Consider the following 17,453-nt stretch of genomic DNA (forward strand, 5'->3'; position numbering starts at 1 on the left):
CTTTTCAGGCAGCCTCCATCCACACATACACCGCCACGTGTTTCGCTGTCTCTACAGAGCACCACACGCATTCAGCCAGCCGCGGAGAAGGTCACACAGAAACAAAAGACGCACAGAAGGATGAGAAAGCTGTCACTCTCAACCGCGCACCGCGAGTTTTGTCGCGCTGCGCACCTTCACGGCCCCTGTTGGTCTGAAGCTTTGCATTCTTCTTCATCATCGCTGCGCGTTCTTCGTCCGCGACGGGCGCCGAATGCCTGCGGGCTCTGACTCAGGGGAAGGTCGGGCCGCTACCAGACGGCGGCGCTCGGGCCTTCCTGTTGGAGATAAATCCTCCGCATCGCCGTCAGACCCAGAAAAGAAGGACGAGGAATCGGATCCTGCGCTTCGTCGTCGCTTTCTCGCGCGGAGCGAGCCGCCTAGGTGCGTTTTCCGGCTGCCTCGTCCTCGGCTACCACGCGGGGGCGGCCTCCCTCCCCGGGGCTTGTTCTGCCCTCGCCTCGCGCCTGGCTTTTCGTCCTCGTTGTACTCTTCGTCATCTTCGTCGATCGAGTCCTCTTCGTCCTCCTCGTCCCCGTCTTCGCTCGACTCCGCCAGCGAATCTTCTTCCCCTTTAACCCGGCCCCGCGCCCGTCCTCTCGCCCTAGCTGCAAGGAGGCGGCCGCTTTCCGACGCCATGAGGCCCGACGGCTCCACGAACACCGCTGCGCCGACGCCTCTCTCGCTCTCTCCGCCTTCTGCTACGTGTGCTCGAGTGCCGATCCTCGTGCCGTTCATCGCTTCGATGGGCGTCGCCCCGCGAGAGGTGCAGCTGTCCACGCCCTCGCGGTTCATGGTCGCGTGGGTCGCCCCATTTCCGTCTCCGTCCTTCTTACTCTGCTTCCTGGCCTGTTCTTCCTTGAAGGTCTGCACACTCAGCGCGAGAACCTTTTTAAGGTCTTCGTCTTCCCCGTCATCGCCTCCGGCTCTCGGCTCGTCCCCTTCGGCGTCTCTGGCGCCCGCGCGCGTTCGGCGCCCCCTCCTCCCTGCCCCCGCGACGCTGCCTGCGGGCCTTTCGCTCCGCCCTGAGGCGGTCGCGAGGCTGTCTGCGTCTCGGTGCCTAGAGGCCCTTCTTTCACGGTCCTTAACGCCGCCGCCGCCACCTCGCCCCTTTTCGTCTTCCTCCTCTCGCTCGCTCGCCTCTGAAAACATGACGTTCCTCTTCACGACGCGTCCGCTCCGCGTCGTCCCCAAAACGGGCGCGCCGCTCGCCCTCGCGCCGCTGCAGCCTGCGCCCACGAGGCCCTCGGGGCCGTTGAGCCACGACGACGACGCCGCGCGAGAGTTCTCTGAAGCCGAACTGTCGCGCGGAGAAGCCGAAAACCGATCCCGCAGCCTCGCCTCTCTGCCTAACTCCGCACTCTCCTGAGACACGCCATCCACGTCTCTGAACCCCCCGAGAAACGACGAAGCGGACGAGGCGGAGGCAGACGAAGGAGACGAGGGGGGAGGGTCTCGAACTGTTCGCGGTCGCTTGGTGCGGTTCGCCGGGGAGACATCGTCGCAAGCGCTTTCATCCCCAGTGGGCGCCTCGCCCCCCTCTTCTGGTGACGCTCGCTTCCGCGATGCGCACGCGGCAAACGTCTCGTCCTCAGGCAGAGACGCTTCGCCTCGAGAGCCCTCTCCCGTCAGTCTGCTGGAACCCCCCGCGCCCACTGCTGTTTCTGTGCCCAACGTCGGGCGCACAGCGGAAGCAGAATGGAAATCTCCGTGAGATGGAGCCACGTGCGTGACATCGGGCTTCACGGCTTGTGCTGCCTGACAGGCTGTAGAGTCCTCAGCAGACGCTCTCCCTCCTGCAGCTTCTGAAGCATGATCAGACCTCCTCAGCCCGTTTCGCTCTCCGGGGGGCGCGTCGCGCCATCTAGCTGAGCTCTTCACTTCTTGCGGAGACCCCGAACGGCTTGCCTCCCCTTCAAATCGCCGCAGACGCGCCTGGCGTCGTCGTTCGTCTTCTCTCCTCGTCTCTTCGTCTCCTCGGCCTCGCCCCTCGAGCTTCTCTGGAGCGTCCCCGGAGGTGTGTCGCGCGTGCATTTCGGCCTTCGCCGCCGCCGTTTCCTCCTCCGCGCCGGCAGTCTCCCTAGCTTCCTCGACCCACTCAACGGCGGTGCGCTGGATGCGCGCTTCGAGTTCTCGAGCGAGTGCGAGCTGCGTCTCGGTGTGTCGGCGAAGGTGCGCAAAGAGGTTCTGCGGAGATGGATCCGCGCCGGGCGTCTCTGGCCCCCGGCCTGGCGCAAAGCCCCACGGTTTGTCTGTCGTCGGCGTGAGCGGCGCCTTGGGGAGCAAGTCGCGCCTCATAAGTTCCTCTTCGAGACGGTAAGAGAGTGTGTGAACGGGGTCACCGGGCGGATTAAAGAGTCGGCAGTCGTGGAGGAGAAGGTGGAAGTCAAAGTGAAGAGCAGGTTCGCGCCGATAGTACCCGTTCCACAGGCGCTCGCGGATCAGGGACAAACTGATGGGGAGCGGCACTTCCTTCCAGTATCGCTCGAGCCACGAAGGTGCCGCCCGGCGCGCGCCTCGCGTGTCGCCGATCGTCGCGATGGGGTCGATGAACAACTCAAACACGGGAGATCCTGCCGCCGCAGACGTGTCTCCGCTCTGCAGTGCCGCCGTGGACGCCTCCTCGTCGCCCTCGTCTTTGCCCTCGCTTCTCTCTCGCTCGTGCATCTCTCCACCCTCGTCCTCGTCCTCCTCACCTCCTGCGTCCGCGTCCTCCGCAGCCTGCCTGCGTCTCCGCGACCGCCCCCGTCTCCTCCGCCCCGCGCCTCTCTCGGCGCGCCGCCGTGCCGCCCCCCGCTTGGAGCTCTCGCGGGCGTCTTCCCCCTCGTCGTCCTCCATGAGCATGAGTGCGTCGAGCGCCGCAAACAGCTCCAGCTGGCGCGCGCGGGGGAACTCAGCCTCCTGCAGCTGACGCTGCAGCGTTGCGTGCAAGGTGTCTCGCGCGCCCAAGGCGAAATCGACCTCCCAGGCGTTCAGCCACTGCTCCTGGTCGTCGGCGCCTTCGCTCTCGCCGAGCGGAGTTGCCGACGCCCCCTTTCCTCTGGCGCCCGCCTCCGCCCCTCGGCTGCGGCTCCCCTCGCCGGAGCCCGTTGCAGCCGTCGGGGGGGACGCGCCTTTGAGGCGCGCCTCTTCCTCCTCGTTGTAGTAGTGGACGCGGATGGCCTCGAGGCCGAGGCCCGCGATCTGGCTCCACCGACCCATCTCCTGGGTTCGCTCCGCGAAGAAGGCAGCGCCGAGGCGCGAGGAGTGGGCTTTGTCTCCAAGCTCCTGCAGCACGCGCGCCGTCATCTTCTCGCCGCCGAGGCGGAGGAGCCGCGCGCAGTTCACCACGCCCGGCGTCGGGAAAACTGGCCAGTCGCAGGGCGCCAGAGCGGCTTGAACCGCCAGCGCTCCATCGACAGCCGGCGCGCGGGCCTCGGCGCCTTCGAGCAGCCCTCCCGCGTGCTCTTCGCCGCCATCCTCGCCTTGTGGGGCGCCGTCTACCCTCCCCGCCCTCCCCGCGCTCGCCTCTGAGCCCGAGCTCGACGACGCAGAGACCTCGCGCCCGCCGTCCTGAGCAGCCGTCGTCGCGGGATTCGACGCCGCGACGCCTGAGGACGCCGCCGCAGGTAAAGCCGCCCCGCCCCTGTCTCCAGCCGCCTCGTCCTTCGCGAACGGTCTGGCCTCACCTGCCTTGGGGCCCGCCACCACCCGCACGGCGGAAGCTGCAGCCGCCAAGAGCGAAGGGTGTGGCCTCGCTGCATCCGCGTCTCCCAGCGGCTGAGGCGGCAGCACAGACTCGAGGGCCGCAGTGGCGGAGTCCGTGGGCGCGGGTTTCTTTCCGCAGAGAGCCTCTTTGAGGAGCGCTGGAGGGCCCCGCTTGATGTGCTCCACGCGCGCAGTGTAGAACTTCCCGTCCATGTATGCGCGGCAGTCTTCGCCTTCGCGGAGCTGCGCGAGACGCAGAAGGCCTCTGTTGACGTCGAGGAGTGGAACGAGATAGTCTGCCTCTCCATCCAGCGAAGGCGCGAAGTGGACTTCGAAGCGGCGGCCGTACAGACACTCGGGACGAACGACCGAGAGCTCCAGCACCGCGAAAACCGCAACGGGCTCTTCGTCGACCGGCAGGCCTGACCGCACACACGCATCGAGCGACACACAGAAACGAAACGCACGCAAAACATCTGGGTGAGGTCGGGTGCAGGAGACTGAAATGCGGTTTGTGAAGCAACAGAAAGGGGACGAGAATGAGACACCCCGCGGCGGAGGCAACCCCACCACCGGAAAAGAGACACGACGCCGTTAACGGGGAGGGAGGGGGGGGGAGCCTGCTGACGGCCCCGCGGAGAATCACAAGGGGGCAGCTCAGACTGAGGACCGAGAGACGGCAGCGGACAAAGGACGGCTCAAGAGCCCGCCGGCAAGGAAGGGGAACGACCACGCGATCGAGTAGAGAAAGGAAGAAAGGCGCGACGGAGGGGGGGTAAACGCAGTCTGCCACAGACGAGAGACGTGTGCGCCGCACCTGGAAACTCGTAGCTGATGTTGGTGACCAGCACATCGCAGGGGAGGAAGATCTCGGGCTGCCACAGCTGCACGCGGTCGTGGGGAAGAACAGGATTTTGGTGCAGATGAGGAAAGTACCGAAGAACGTCTCCCAGCTGCGGGACGTAAACGCCGACACTCGTGAAGCAGCAGGGCAACTCGTCTTCAGGCGGAAGCGTGACGGAGTCGAGCAGCGCCTCTGTCTCGCCTCCGTGCTCCTCAATCTCGCTTCTCGAGAAACGGAGACCGGAAACCCTCCCGCCACCTGCTGCTTCGCCATGGTCCTTCGCCGTCTCGCTTGGAGTCGGCTGGTCGCCCTGCGACTCTGGCTGCACCTCCGCTTTCTCGGTTTGACCCGCACGCATCGTTTCGTCCTTGTGAGACTCTGCCGCCGAAAGAGGCTCGCCAGTGCGATCGCACGCCGCCTCCGGCGCCCCGTGTCTCGCTTCTTGCTCCCCAGGGCTCTGCAGCGCCCCGCGGCCCCGGCGTCCCCCTCTCTCGGGCGCCTTCGGCTTCGGGGCGAAGCTGCCGACCGGCGGCAGCGGCAGGACGCGACAGAGCGACGAGGAGGCGCAGCACGAGTAGGGGGGAGAAGGGGAAGCGCGCGGCGGGTCAGCAGACGCGGAGACGAGCGGAGGATTCGACGCAGAAATGAAGCCCGCCGGGCAACGATGCGAGACCGTGAGCCACTCACGACTGCGCGCGGACAGAAAAACTTCGCCAGTCAGGTAAGAAAGGAGCGTCTTCATCTGACGCGACTTGCGACACCTGCGGGAGCGAAACACCGCCAGTGCACGGGAAACAGGGGAGATAGGGACGAACAAACAGACAACTCTCAGGAACGGCGAGCGTTTTGGAAGCAATCAACAGGGGCAGGCAGACGAGGGTGCACGCCATGCAGTCCAGCAGCCAACTACGCTGAGAAGAGTCGGAAGAGAAGTCAAAAAACGCAGAAGAACGAGCAACCCAGAGAGTCCTGCGAACTCCCCCCTCCCCCCCACAGGCAATCTGCGGCAACGCAGGAGGGCGCCAAGTCCGCAGATGCGCTCCAGGGAAACTAAGCGATTGGCAAGGCACTGAACCCCCAGCCGACGGGATTTTATGAAGATGTTAAAATAGAATTTCCGAGTGGGGAAACATCTAAAAAAGTTTTTTAAAAGAACTTATGATCGACCACAAGAGTTCACAAAAGGTACTAGGAAATCTGAGATCGCGTGAGTTCGTGGGGCTTACCAGAAACACACATATCGCCCGTAGTAGAGCGGATCTGGCAGGCACCGCGTTCGCTGCAGAGGTTGGAGTTTGCCGGCAGCGAGGAAGGCTGCCACGCGTGCCTCGCGCATCGCCGGCGAGTCTCCCACGAGGGACGTGGAGCTGAACGCGATCGACAGGTAGGACGAGAACGACGAGGCGGGCAGCGCCACCGCGCTCGCGGGGAGCGCGAACGACGCCGTTGACGCAGGAAACCCGAGTTGGTGAGCAGTCAGCCCAGAGGCAAGATATGATTTCAGCGAACAGGGGTAGTGAAACGTCCGCGGACAGAAAGTGCACTGCACTGTCGGGCCTCTCGTGCTGCAAAATGAGCACGTATGGCTCCGCGCTTCCTCAACCCGCATCTGAGAGGCACACACAAAAACAAGACGCAGAGAAAGTCAAGAAGACCTGTGTGTGACAAACGGGCAAACCCGACCTGACGCGTGGCGGGGCGTCATTCGGCAGCGACTCCGTCTTGCCTTGCGTGTCTGCCTCTCTCTGGAGCCCGCGCCTCCGCATGCGCTCGCGCACGTGGCGGCCAAATCGTCCCCCTCCTTTCCCCCCTCCCCCCCCCCCCCCCCCGCCCCCGCCTCGTGTCTCTCGCTGGCAGGATCTTCTCTCGCCACCGGATCTCGCGGTCTTTGACCGGGAGCCTACCTTGAGGTTGTTGAAGCCGCGGGCGTGGCAGTCGACGTCCAGTTCGCTGACCGCCATGAGGCACCGCGTGTGAACCCAGACGCCCGCCAGCTCTTCCATTTCCCTCTCTTTTTCGTCCCCTCGCGGGCCCCTGCGTCTCGGCTCGCCGCGGGCGCTGCTGGCCCCCGACCCGTCTCTGTGGGCGCCGAGCGAGGCGAGAAAGAAAGGCCCAACGAGCTCGCCGAGCGGCAGATGCAACACGGAGCTGGGCGGCGCTTCGCCCGCGAGGAGTCGGCTGTGGTAGGCTTTCTTGTCTTCCTCCGCGTGACCAGCTTCGTCAAAGTCCTCGAGCGTGTTGATGAAGCGCCAGTCTGGCACCGCCAACGAGCTCGCGCCGAGGCCACAGAGCTTGCAGCGGTGCGCGACGCCGCACAGCGTGCAGTCTTCCAGCGGCGCGGGCGCGTCGCTCGGCGACCTCTGCGCCGCAGTCGAGGAAGAAGAAGAGACAGAGGGAGACGCCGAGGCGGACGACGCCCAGGATGAGGATGCCTGGGTGCGCTCCGAGCGGCGAACGCCTGTAGGCACGAGAGAGGAAGTCGAACCCAGTTCTGCCAACGGCGAGGGCTGAGAAGAGCAGCCATGGGGGGAGGGGCTTCCAGCCGCGCCGCGAGGCTCTGCCATTTCAGCGGCTTGGCTCGCTTCTCCTGCTGGCTTCACGTGACCGGTACTGACCCACTGCGCCTCCAAGGTCGCTGCCGCTGCCTCCCTCTCGGGCTTGAGCAAACTCGCCAGGCAGAGCAGGTGCTGCTCCCTGCCCTCTGCGTCGATGCGGTCGACCGGCAGCTCGCCCCAGAGGCCTTCGGCCTCCTCGTCGTCGTCCGTTCCTGCGGAGCCTCCAGGACCCCCCCGGGCCGCGTGCTTCTTCTTCTCGCGCGCCTGCTTCTCCTTCTGGCTCTGTCGCTCCTGCTGGCGCAGCTGCTTCAGGTCGTCGTCGTCGAGAAGCTGACGCAGGACGCGCTGAACGTTCGCCGGCAGCGTAGGATCCTGAAGCATCGCGATCGGGTTCACCGTTGACTCGCCAGCCAGCCTGCAAGACCGTCGCCCTGCGCGTCGATCGCGCTCAGCCTCGTCTCCTCGCCTGCCGTCGTCGGCGTCGTCGCTCGAGCCCTCGCTGCTCCAGCCCTCGTCTGGCATCAGCCGCCACCGGGAGCCTCGGCGTCGGCTACCGCGTCCCGACGCGACCGCCCCAGGGACGCCGCCGCCCGCGCGGCCTGCGGACCCCGACAAAATGGGCGAGGAAAGGGACTGGAAGTCCGCGACGCCTCGGCGGAGCGCAATACGTGACGAGAGGCGAGTCGACGACGACGCTGGTGGCGAGCTGTGCTCGCCCCCGGCGCGCTGGTGAAGATCTTGAAACCCCACAACGCGTCCCGATCTCGACACCGCCCCTCCCGCGCCGGAGACGCCACCGCTCGAGCCCCAGGCCCCTGTCGTCCCCCCCCTCTGCAAAGAACCGGAGGGAAGAGCACGATGTGACCCTTCCGCATGCTCATCGTCGTGTAACTCGAAATCGCTGTCACTCTCGCGCTCGCTATCGTCCCTGTCTCGCACACGCCTCGATGCCGCCCCCCGCCGCGGGGGCGGAGACACCCGCGACGAGGAGGCGCCGGAGTCGCCCCCGAGGGCGCGTGCGGAGCCCCAGGCTTGGCGCGCGGTCTGCGGCGGCGGGGACGAGAAGGACGAAAAGGCGTTCACCTGCGTCAGCCACGCCTCGTCTTCCAGCGGTGGGCGAACCAGAGCCACGGGCATGCGTCGGCCCTGGAGGAGCGACGCCACGAAAGTCCGCAAGATGAGGATGTTGCCTCGGCTGCTGGAGCGCTGAAGCTTCCAAATGCAGTGCTGCAGAGAAACCAGCGGCAGCAAGAGCCCACAGCGCAGCGACACAGGTGCATAGATCCGACAGAGACCACGCGTAGCGTAGCCCGAAAGCACGCAGACCAGCAGGGGGGGGGGGCAGTGCGCAGGTGCCAGGGAGGGTCGCCGAGTAGCGTGCACAGCGAGCGGTAGCGCCCAGCGTGAGTCGCGCTTCACGTAGAACTACAAGATGAAAGAATTTTGCAACGGAGAGAACGTGCAAAGTCCCAAGTTCCATGCACCGACCCCGGCATTTCGGTCATCGCTCAGGTCGCCCGTCGCAGCGACAGGGCGCTCTGTAGGTCGGCATCAAGCACCGGCGCCCTCGCAGATGTCAGTGTCGCGAAACGAAATCCCAGCGCCGCTACACATCGACACTCAGGAGGCGTTTTTTATTCAAGGCATCAACCAGTCAGAGAGACGCGTGCGCTGGTCCAGGGTCTATCAGTTGCCGCGGAGATCCCACCACTCCCAGCATGAGCGTTCCTTCCTGTATCGCGTCGGCGTTTCCTGCCTACATGCTCAAGTCGATGTCTATGGAGAATCGCCAGGCGCCGGGCCTCGTTGCTGACTGCGACGTCGCTTGTGGCGGAGTAGGCGCGGCCTCCAGGCCTGCCGCCTTCGTGTCGTTCTGGCTGCCGGTCACTTTCCTCAACCCATGGAGCGCCTTGCAAGCTCGCGTGCATGTCTCCTTCCTCGTCGCTGAGAAGGTTGTCTTCGTCTCTCCTCAGCGGTACGCCTGCGGCCAGCTCGCCCCTCGCCCGACTGCGCCCTTCGTCCACTCCTTGTCGCTTCCGCTCCGCTTGCTGGTCCCCGGAATCAACACCGTGCTGCCCGTCTTCCAGTGCCCGTTCCTCGGCGACCTGCGTCTCGCTTGGGTCTCCCCTGCCCTCTCTGGCGGCGTCTGCAGCCCCGCCGCAGTTCCCCGCGTCCCTGTCTCCGACTGGCTTCGCGTCGGTCACTCGCTCGGGCACTTCGGTGCCCTGAGGCGCTTCCACAGTCTCTCGCGCGCCGCCTCTTGGCGCCTCCGCCTGCGCGGGAGAAGCCGGGCAAGCAGAGGGGGCGGAAGAATCCGCCGCGGCGACGCCCGCGGCCACCGCAGGCGCAGGGGACAGGTCCGAGAGGTCTTCGACTTTGCGTTGCTGCGAAGAGCGCAGAAGATGGATCGCCCGGCGCCGAACGCGGCGGCGAAGGAGACTCTCTAGCCGAGAGGCCAGATCCGAAGTGGGCGGCAGGCACTGCCAGAGGCGAAACGCAGTGCGCGCTGCAGAAAGCAGAAAGCAAGCAAAGTCCACACGCGAGTACAAGGCGACTCTCAGAGGAACACGTACGCGCAGGGACTCCTGTAAAACGTGTAAAATCAGATGATAGGCGAAAAAAAGTCTGCATAGAAAACACCAATCCTGGAGCCGCCCGACCCGCGACCTGACATCCGCCGGACTCAAACCGCTTGGGGGTGCCCGCGCAGCTGCAGCGGGTCTGGGGCCGCAGGGCTCTTTTGCAGCCAAGCCGGAATACACTGGCAGGAAATCGAGTGGATTCGTCGATTCGGTAAAGGAATTCCTCGGAGTTTTTTCACACACACTCTCTCCACGCCGTGTTCGCGAGGCTTACCGTCTTGCTCGTCCGCCCATCCCAATTCGTCAGTGTCCCCATCTCCAGCGGCCAGCGCTGCTGCTAGGCGTCCCTCCAGTCGCCTGAGTCTCCTCTCCCTCTCGCCCTCGGCGCCAGCTCTCCTGCGGCTGCCGTCTCCTCCCGCCAACATTCGCCTCGCTGCCCCGAGCCCCCCCCGTCGGTCTCCGCTCGCCGCCCGCGGCCCGCAGGGCCGCCCTGAGCGTCGCCGAGTTCTCGGGTGCCGTCGGGCGCCGCGGCGCCGACCGAACTGTCTCCGTAGCAGAAGGGACACTTGGAGGGGTCCGCGAACTGCCAGGCCTTCTCGGAGCTCGGGCAGCACGGACACGGCGAGATTAGGAGACTGGCGAACGCCGAGGCGTTCCCGCTGGCCTTCTCTCTGCAATACATTTTCTTCAAGAAGAGGGCCGCGTCGCTCCGCAGCGCCCCCGGGAGCCGCCGCCGGAGACAGCGCATGCACATGTGCAGATGCGCGTTTCGGCACCCCACACTGAGGAAGGGCAGGACCAGCGACGCGGGCTGGACGTGAAGCGGATACGGCTGGCGAGCCGCGTCCATCAGAATGCCGCGAGACAAAAGATGAGGCGCCTGGCGCGTCCCTGCGTCGGTCAGAAGCAGCGAGTCGGAGTCGCGGTGCGTGTCGCGGTACTCACTCGACAGAAACTGCTCAAAGAGAGTCACCTCAAACAGAGGCGACGAGCCTGCACAACCGAAGCACAGCCCGGGACAGAAGACGCAACACAGGATATACCGAAAAAGGTTAAAGGGTCAACCAAGTGTCCGGCGACGCGCGACGCACGGAGATATAACTGCAGCGGCACAGAAAGGCCGCAACTCAGAAGCCCACGGGGGGGGGGGGGGGGGGGGGCGGGGGGGGGAGCGGGGAAAGAGAGATGAAAGAAGGGTGTGAACAGGCACCTCGGTGCAAAAGGGGATACCGAGGCAGGGCAAGCACGCTCTGGAAGCGCTGGTTTAAGACCAGCGCGGCGTCGCCGCAGGCCTCGATGGCTGTCTCTGCGTCTCTTACCGTCTGCAAAGATCGACAGGCAGCCTAGGCGATGGGTTCCCGCAAACTGAAGCCCGTTCGGCGCCCAGGCCAAGTCGAGCCAGCTGCACTGCGAGCCCAGTCGCAGCTTGCGCAGGACCACACATCCGCCTTCCCAGTGCCAGGGCAGCGCCTGCTTCTCTTCTTCTTCACTGCCCCCCGCTTCCTCCCACTCAGAGGCCGGCTGAGCAGAGCCCCAGCCGTCGGCGTCTTCTTCGCCGCACGGAGAGGAAGACGCGGCTCTCCCTCCTGCGCTCGCTCGCCCCGCGGGCTCCCCCCACGCCGCGCGCGGGGAGTGGACGACGCCGCCGCCTAAGCCGGCTCTGGCTCGTGCGCGGGCCTCAGACATGTCCAGCAGAAGAATTTCGCCGCGGAAAGTGGAGCACACCATGAGCACAGGTGAGACCGGATGGGGCTTCAGCTGCGACACGAGGCCCTCGGTGACGCCCTGGAAACTCAGCGCGCCCACGCGGCACGTTTTGGGCCTCGGGGGCGGCAGCCGCGCGCCCGGCGCCGCGACCGAGACCGCGGGCGGCGAGGGAAAGATAGACAGCGACTGGTCAAGCGGCTTCAGCGTCTCCATGCGGGCCTTTGACGTTTTGCGCGAGACCGCATCGGCGACGCAGACGAGCGAGTCGTCGCACGTGAAGGCCAGCGCCAGGAGGTTGTACCGAACCCCTGAGGCGTCTGCGGCGTGCCGCGGACTGTCGCCCACGCCTGCCGCGAGGATATCTTTGTCCTCAAAGCCGCCAGACGACCCAGCAGCCGCGCCCGCCGCAGGCCCCCCCTCTCGGCCGCCGGCGCCGCCTCGCACGAACCGCGGAGGGCGACAGGGCGGTCTGCCGCGCCGCCCGCAGCGGCTGCCTCCAGCGGCCTCTCCTTCCGCCCCCTCGTCCGAGTCAGAACTGCCAGAGCCCTCTGACGACGAGGAAGAAATCGAGGAGGACGACGAGTGCCGACCTGAGCCCCCGCCGCCCCCGCCGCGCCCGTGCTGGCTCCTTCCGCCCGCCCCCCAACCGCCGCGACCGCCGGAGCCGTATCTGTGCGAAGAATGGGCCTGCGAGGAGGCCGGCGAGGAGGTCGGCGCAGGGACCGCCCCTCCGCTGCCCCCGGCGGAGCCACTCTGCGGGCGACTCCCGCCCGAGGAAGCCTGCAGAAGCGGAAAGGCACTCGCCGACGAGCACGCGCCGTCGCCGAGGGAGACAGGCGAGAAGGGGAAGAGGGGCGACGACGGTCGCGCGCGCGCAGAGCTCCCTGGAAGGTAGCGACCCTCCAGAAGCCGCTGAATACTCAGCGAAAGCAGGAAAAACTTCGAGGGCGTGTTCGCGGATGCGAGCTCGCCGGCGAACCCCCGTCGCCCCGCTGGCCACGCAGACGAGGCAGAGGACGAAGATCGAAGCCGGGAAGCGTACGGAGATGCAGACGGCGGAGACGACGCGGCCGCGAGAGAGGAAAACGACCAGAGAAACACGTTTCCGTCGTCGCCTCCAGTCACGAGGTCCGCAGAGTGCCACGCAAAGCACACATCCGGGAAGGCGCAGTGGGACGCTGAAAACGCGATACAGCAGTCACAGCGAAAGGAGACGTGTGACTAAAACACAGTGATACACATCGCAGGGCCTCGCCCTTAGTCGAGAGGATGCGGCCAGAAAGGTACGCATCCACGAGAACTCGCGGCGCGGAACGTGTTTGCTGCGCCGCCTGCAAGGCTTCGAATGACTTTCCTCTTATTCCTCTTGCTTCCTAGTCCTAGGAGCTTGAACCTGCGGCCTGGCCTCGCGACCTCATCGCTGACTGAACCACGGTGTGTGGCTACTGGAAAGGACACTCGCCCGCCTCGCCACCCTCGCCCCCCTTGCCGCGATCTCGCCGCGGAGGCGACGGGACTTCAGGCCATGACTGTCGCTAAGACCGTTTTCCTGTGCGTCGCGTCGGCTTTGCTGAAGCCTTTGTCAGCTTACGTGTGAGGTCAGCGAAGAGCAGCCCCGGCTGCGCGTGTTTATCGTTATCGGCCTTGCCGGCTCTTGCGTCGCCGCCGAAGCGCGTCCTTCGCCTCCCGTCGTCCCTGTCCCCCGTCCCCTCTTCCGGACCCTTACGCGCCTCGACGCCGAGGAGCTTCTCGCCGTCTCGCCGCCGTCTCTCCAGGCGATCTCTTTCTTCCTCTTCGCGGCGGAGGCGCCGCAGGGCCCGAAGCTGAGCCGCCGACGGTGTCCTGACTACCAGCGCGCGGTACGCAGAAGACGCCGGCGGAGACGCCGACCGCGTGTGAACGCCCCCGTCGCTCGGGCCTGTCGCGCCTCCACTGGCCAGCAGCGAGCAGGTCAACACGCTGGGAGAAGAGGTCGGGGGCGCGGTGGCGGCGTGCTGCGGACTCCCCGGCGAGTCGCCGCCCGGCTCGGGGGCTTCCAAGCCGAGAGCCAAGAGGAAGGAGCCCGACGCATCCAATGGGACCTGAGGAGCGCAGGATGAGAAGCGCGCGACAAGAAAGACACGAATAAGGGCGCAAAAATGCAGTGACACCCGTCGATCAAAGGCTGTATCTGCGTCGCGTGGCCGCGACGCGTATGCTAGGCTTATATCACGAAACCCAGGGCCGAGGGCGATCCAACCAATCACGCGTTCCACCTCCGGCGTCGTCTGTGTAATATGATTACCATGCGCCGCACGGGTTGAGAGTGTGACTCTTTGAAAAAGCCCTCTGCGTTCCACACCGTCTCCTGATTTCTTACCTTGCTCAGATCCATCGCCCGCGGCAGGAGGGACGTGCCCCACTCGGCTTCCAAAAGTGGCAACACCGGGCTCCTTCCGCCGGGGCCCCCGAGAGGAGGCGTTTCCAGAAGGGCGCGGAGATCGTAGAATCGGATTTTTCGGTCATCGCATCCCACAATGACGAGGGACACAGGGTCGTCGTCATCATCATCGGCTCCTTCCCGCTCTTCTGCGCCCTCGCCCCGCTTCGTCACGGCCGCAAGGGCGTCTGTCTCCTCGCTGTCCATCCCGCCTGCCGGCGCCCCTCCCTGCGCTCTCTGGTGGCCGCCTCGCCACAGCCGCGTTGAATCTCCCTCCTCCCTTCCGCGGACCTGTTCCTGCTCTGAGAACGCTGCTCGGGGGCCGTAACTGCGATCGCCGCGGCCGGCGCGACGGCGCGCGGCAAGGAACCGCGCCCAAGCGACTCTCTCAGGGACAAGCACCGCGCAGACCGGAATCCACCCCGCCGGCAGGATGCGCCAGAGCCGAACTTCGCCCTTTCCGCAGCCCGAAAGGAGGAGGCTGTTGTTCGGATGCAAGTCGATGTCTGTGATGTCCCCCTGGTGCTTGATCAGCGCGTAGATCAGCTGCCCGGTCGCCGCGTCCCAGACCTTCACCAGGCCGTCGTCGCCTCCCGTCAGAATCACTGAGCCCGTGGCGTCGTAGCGCACCACGTAGACCGCGGCTGGCTCGCGGACGAGGCCGATCTGAAATTGGTTGTCCAAGGCCGGACGCTCGCCGCTCAAGAGCTCTTCGTGCGAGATCTGGTGTCCCCAAATGTTGGCCACCCGCTTGACTCGGCGACTCCAGGCGAGCCACGGGCCCGCCGCGACCGCGGTCGGGGCAGCGGCCTGCGTCCCAGCGCCCGAGGCGAACGCGGCCGCCGCGGCTGGCGCGACGCCGCGCGGCATAGCGCCAAGGACGGCGCCATTTTTCACAAGCGAGGCCGACATGAGGAGGGGTGAGGCGGACGGCGAAAACGCATGCGCTGCGCTAGTAAGAATAAAGCCTGAGGACAGCGTGCAGCAGTCCGAGCAGGACGGAAAGGCGGCGCGAGGGGGGAGGGACAGGGCCCGCGAGAAACGCCCGGATCGATGAAGCAGAAAAAGATTACGGCTGAAGGAAAACAGCGGGCCTGGCGAACTGGTCCAAGAATGCGAGGAAACTGGAGAAAACGGCGTGGCACGGCACCTTAGGAGATGGAGTTGCGGCGACGAGAACGACGGCCCTTGAGGCGCCGCCAGCGAGAGGTCTTCGGAGCTTCTTGCACCCGTCGCGACACCGCCGAGGCTCCTGGGCCTCTCGACCGTCGTGGCCAGAAGAGCGAGGTTGGGCGGCCACGAGTGGCGCAGAAAGTCCTCGACAGAAAGTTGACCCGACATCCGCGAGGAGAGAAGAAAAATGAGGTCCGACATGAAGACCTGGAACTCCTGCCTGAGGCCCGGGCTTTCGCAGCTGGAGGCCGCCGCAGACGCGGGCGCTCGCCGCGTAAGCCTCTCCGCCCCCGCAGTCTCCCGGCCTGTGGTGCTTTGTTCCATCCTGCGCCTCCTGTCCCCTTCGGCCCCGGCTTCTTCGCCGTCCAGCCCTCGGCCTGCGGATCCCGGCGTCGTTAGACTCCAGCGCTGCGCTGGGGGTCGCACAGGTCGTGGAAGCACCATGGAGCTTTCTGCGGGAGTCAAAAGACGAACTTCTCCCTGCCAGTTGTGGCATGACGGGAGTTGTTGGGCAGCTGCCTTCTGCCGCGATTTGACCAGATGCCGATACACCGCAGAGGAGAGCTCGTTTTCCCCCTCTGCCACCAGTCTCTCCGCGGCAAGGTAAAGAAGCATCGAGGAGAAAGAAGAAGCAGCCTCGCCCCGCGGGCCTGGCGGGTCCTCCTTCCTCGCTGGCGCCTCCTCCTCCTCTGGCTTGCATTCTCGCTCGCCTCCGTCGTCTGTCTCCTCGCGGGGCCCTCTGGCGCAGGGGACGGGGAGCCGCAACGCGTGAGCCGCATCAGGCAAAACAGCCAGGGCGCCAGGGAAGCGGGAGGCGATCCGCAGGCCTCTCGGCCTCGGTGGCGATTCGTCCCGTCGGGCATCTTCTCTCCTGGGCCTCCGGACGTTCCTGGTGGGGGTGGCACCCCCGGCCGCGGGCCAGCTCGCCCCTGCGGCTTCGCGGCTGCCCGCAAGGTGCCCTCCGCGAACGCCTGCCTCCCCGCTCAGCAGGGCGCCATCGGCCACCGCCCCACCCGGCGCCTTGGGCTCCACGTCCGCGCCCGAACGGGCCGGTGAACGCGCGGCCGAGCGCGCCGACGGGGTCGAACAGCAGGAGACAGAAGAGGAAGACGACGACGGAGGCGGCGGCGAGCAAGCTCCCGCAGCCACCGAGGAGGGGGGTGGAGACGACGGCGCAGAGAAAAAGGTGCACGGCGCCCCAGGCAGAGGACCGGAGGAGGCAGATGCGCACGCAGGCGACTCAGCAGGAAACGACGGCGCGCAGGGAACAGATCCCGTTGCGGGTGCAGACAACCTGAGTGGCTGCTGGAAAAACGCCGGAGGCGGTGTGTCGCACGGCTGGGATGGAGCCTGGGCAGGGGGGAAGGCCGCCGAGGCCGAATACTGCCTGGCGTACCCTGAGTGAGCCATCTCGCCGGGAAGCGCCTGCAGGGGGACGTTGGGGGACGCAGAAGCCGAGAAAGGAAACGGTGACGCCCCACACGGAAGTGGCTGAACGCTGTGTGAGAGGAACCTCTGCGCGAGGCCTGGCTCTCCCGGAGACAGGGGCGCCGAGGGCGCGCCGCCTCCACAAGCCGACCAAGCAGTTGGAGGCGCTGCGGAGGTTGATGAGCCATCGGGCACCTGCGGCAAACCCGCAGCAGGGCCTCCAGGCGATCCTCCGCCGGCAGGGAAGACCCCCTCTCTCGGGCCCTCCATCGCGCTCGCGCCTGCGACTGGGGCAGGCGGGGCTGCAGACCAGAAGGGGGGCGGAGGCCCGCAGGGAGGAGGCGAGAGCGGGTCAACGGGGGGCAAGGCGACGGGGCGGGCAAGGGACTTACGGCGTATAACACGCCCGCGCTGTCGCCTCCCGGAGACGCCAGTGGCGCCGGAGGATGGGCGGATGGCGCAGAGGCGCAGGAGGACAGAGAGGAGCCGCACGGCGAGGCCGACGGGTAGCAGAGAGGCGACGAGTACTGAGGGGGCGCGTGTCCGTGGGAAGACAGCGGAAGGTAGGCAGGAGAGGAAAGCGGGTACGCGAAGGAAGCGCCTCCGGGCTGGAAACCGGATCTGCCCGCTGCAGGAAGCTGCGACAGAGCGGCATCCCCGCGCTCGGGCTCGCTCTGAGACAACGGCGCTCCTGCCCCCGCCTCGCCTTCTTTTCTCGCTGGGCGGTCTCCCTGGCCCCCGCCGGCCTCCTCCAGGTCGAGTGGAAGCGAACAGGCGAGCGGCGAGACGTAGGACGAGGAGGCCGCCAGGGCTCGCAATGTGTCGTCCGCGCGCTCACAGCCAGCGAAAAAACTCAAACCCCCGCTGCTGCGCCGACCTGGATGTGTGCGGGGGTCGCATGTCTTGGGCGGGGAGACGAACGCGAAGGCGCCGTCGCTCCCGCAGAGGTCGTCGTCGCTCTTCTCGTCCCCTCCGCCTCCGGCGAATCCCCGGCCGCCGGGTGGCTCCAGCGGAAGCAT

The 17,453-nt window shown here is 66.4% G+C and overlaps 1 protein-coding gene across 1 annotated transcript; it reads right to left on the minus strand.

Annotated features, from left to right (window-relative positions):
• Window positions 1-216: 216 nt before the first annotated feature.
• On the minus strand, window positions 217-17,453 carry BESB_072950 (uncharacterized protein; the record flags this gene model as incomplete). The annotated part of the gene is made up of 10 exons (XM_029365668.1): window positions 217-4,148; window positions 4,544-5,331; window positions 5,797-6,179; window positions 6,475-8,352; window positions 8,886-9,631; window positions 10,131-10,700; window positions 11,027-12,592; window positions 13,006-13,495; window positions 13,774-16,629; window positions 16,827-17,453. The coding sequence occupies 10 exons, from the start codon at window positions 17,451-17,453 to the stop codon at window positions 217-219; spliced, it is 13,836 nt and encodes a 4,611-aa protein (XP_029218152.1).

Source organism: Besnoitia besnoiti (assembly GCF_002563875.1).
Source record: "Besnoitia besnoiti strain Bb-Ger1 chromosome Unknown contig00007, whole genome shotgun sequence".
Lineage (NCBI taxonomy): Eukaryota > Apicomplexa > Conoidasida > Eucoccidiorida > Sarcocystidae > Besnoitia > Besnoitia besnoiti.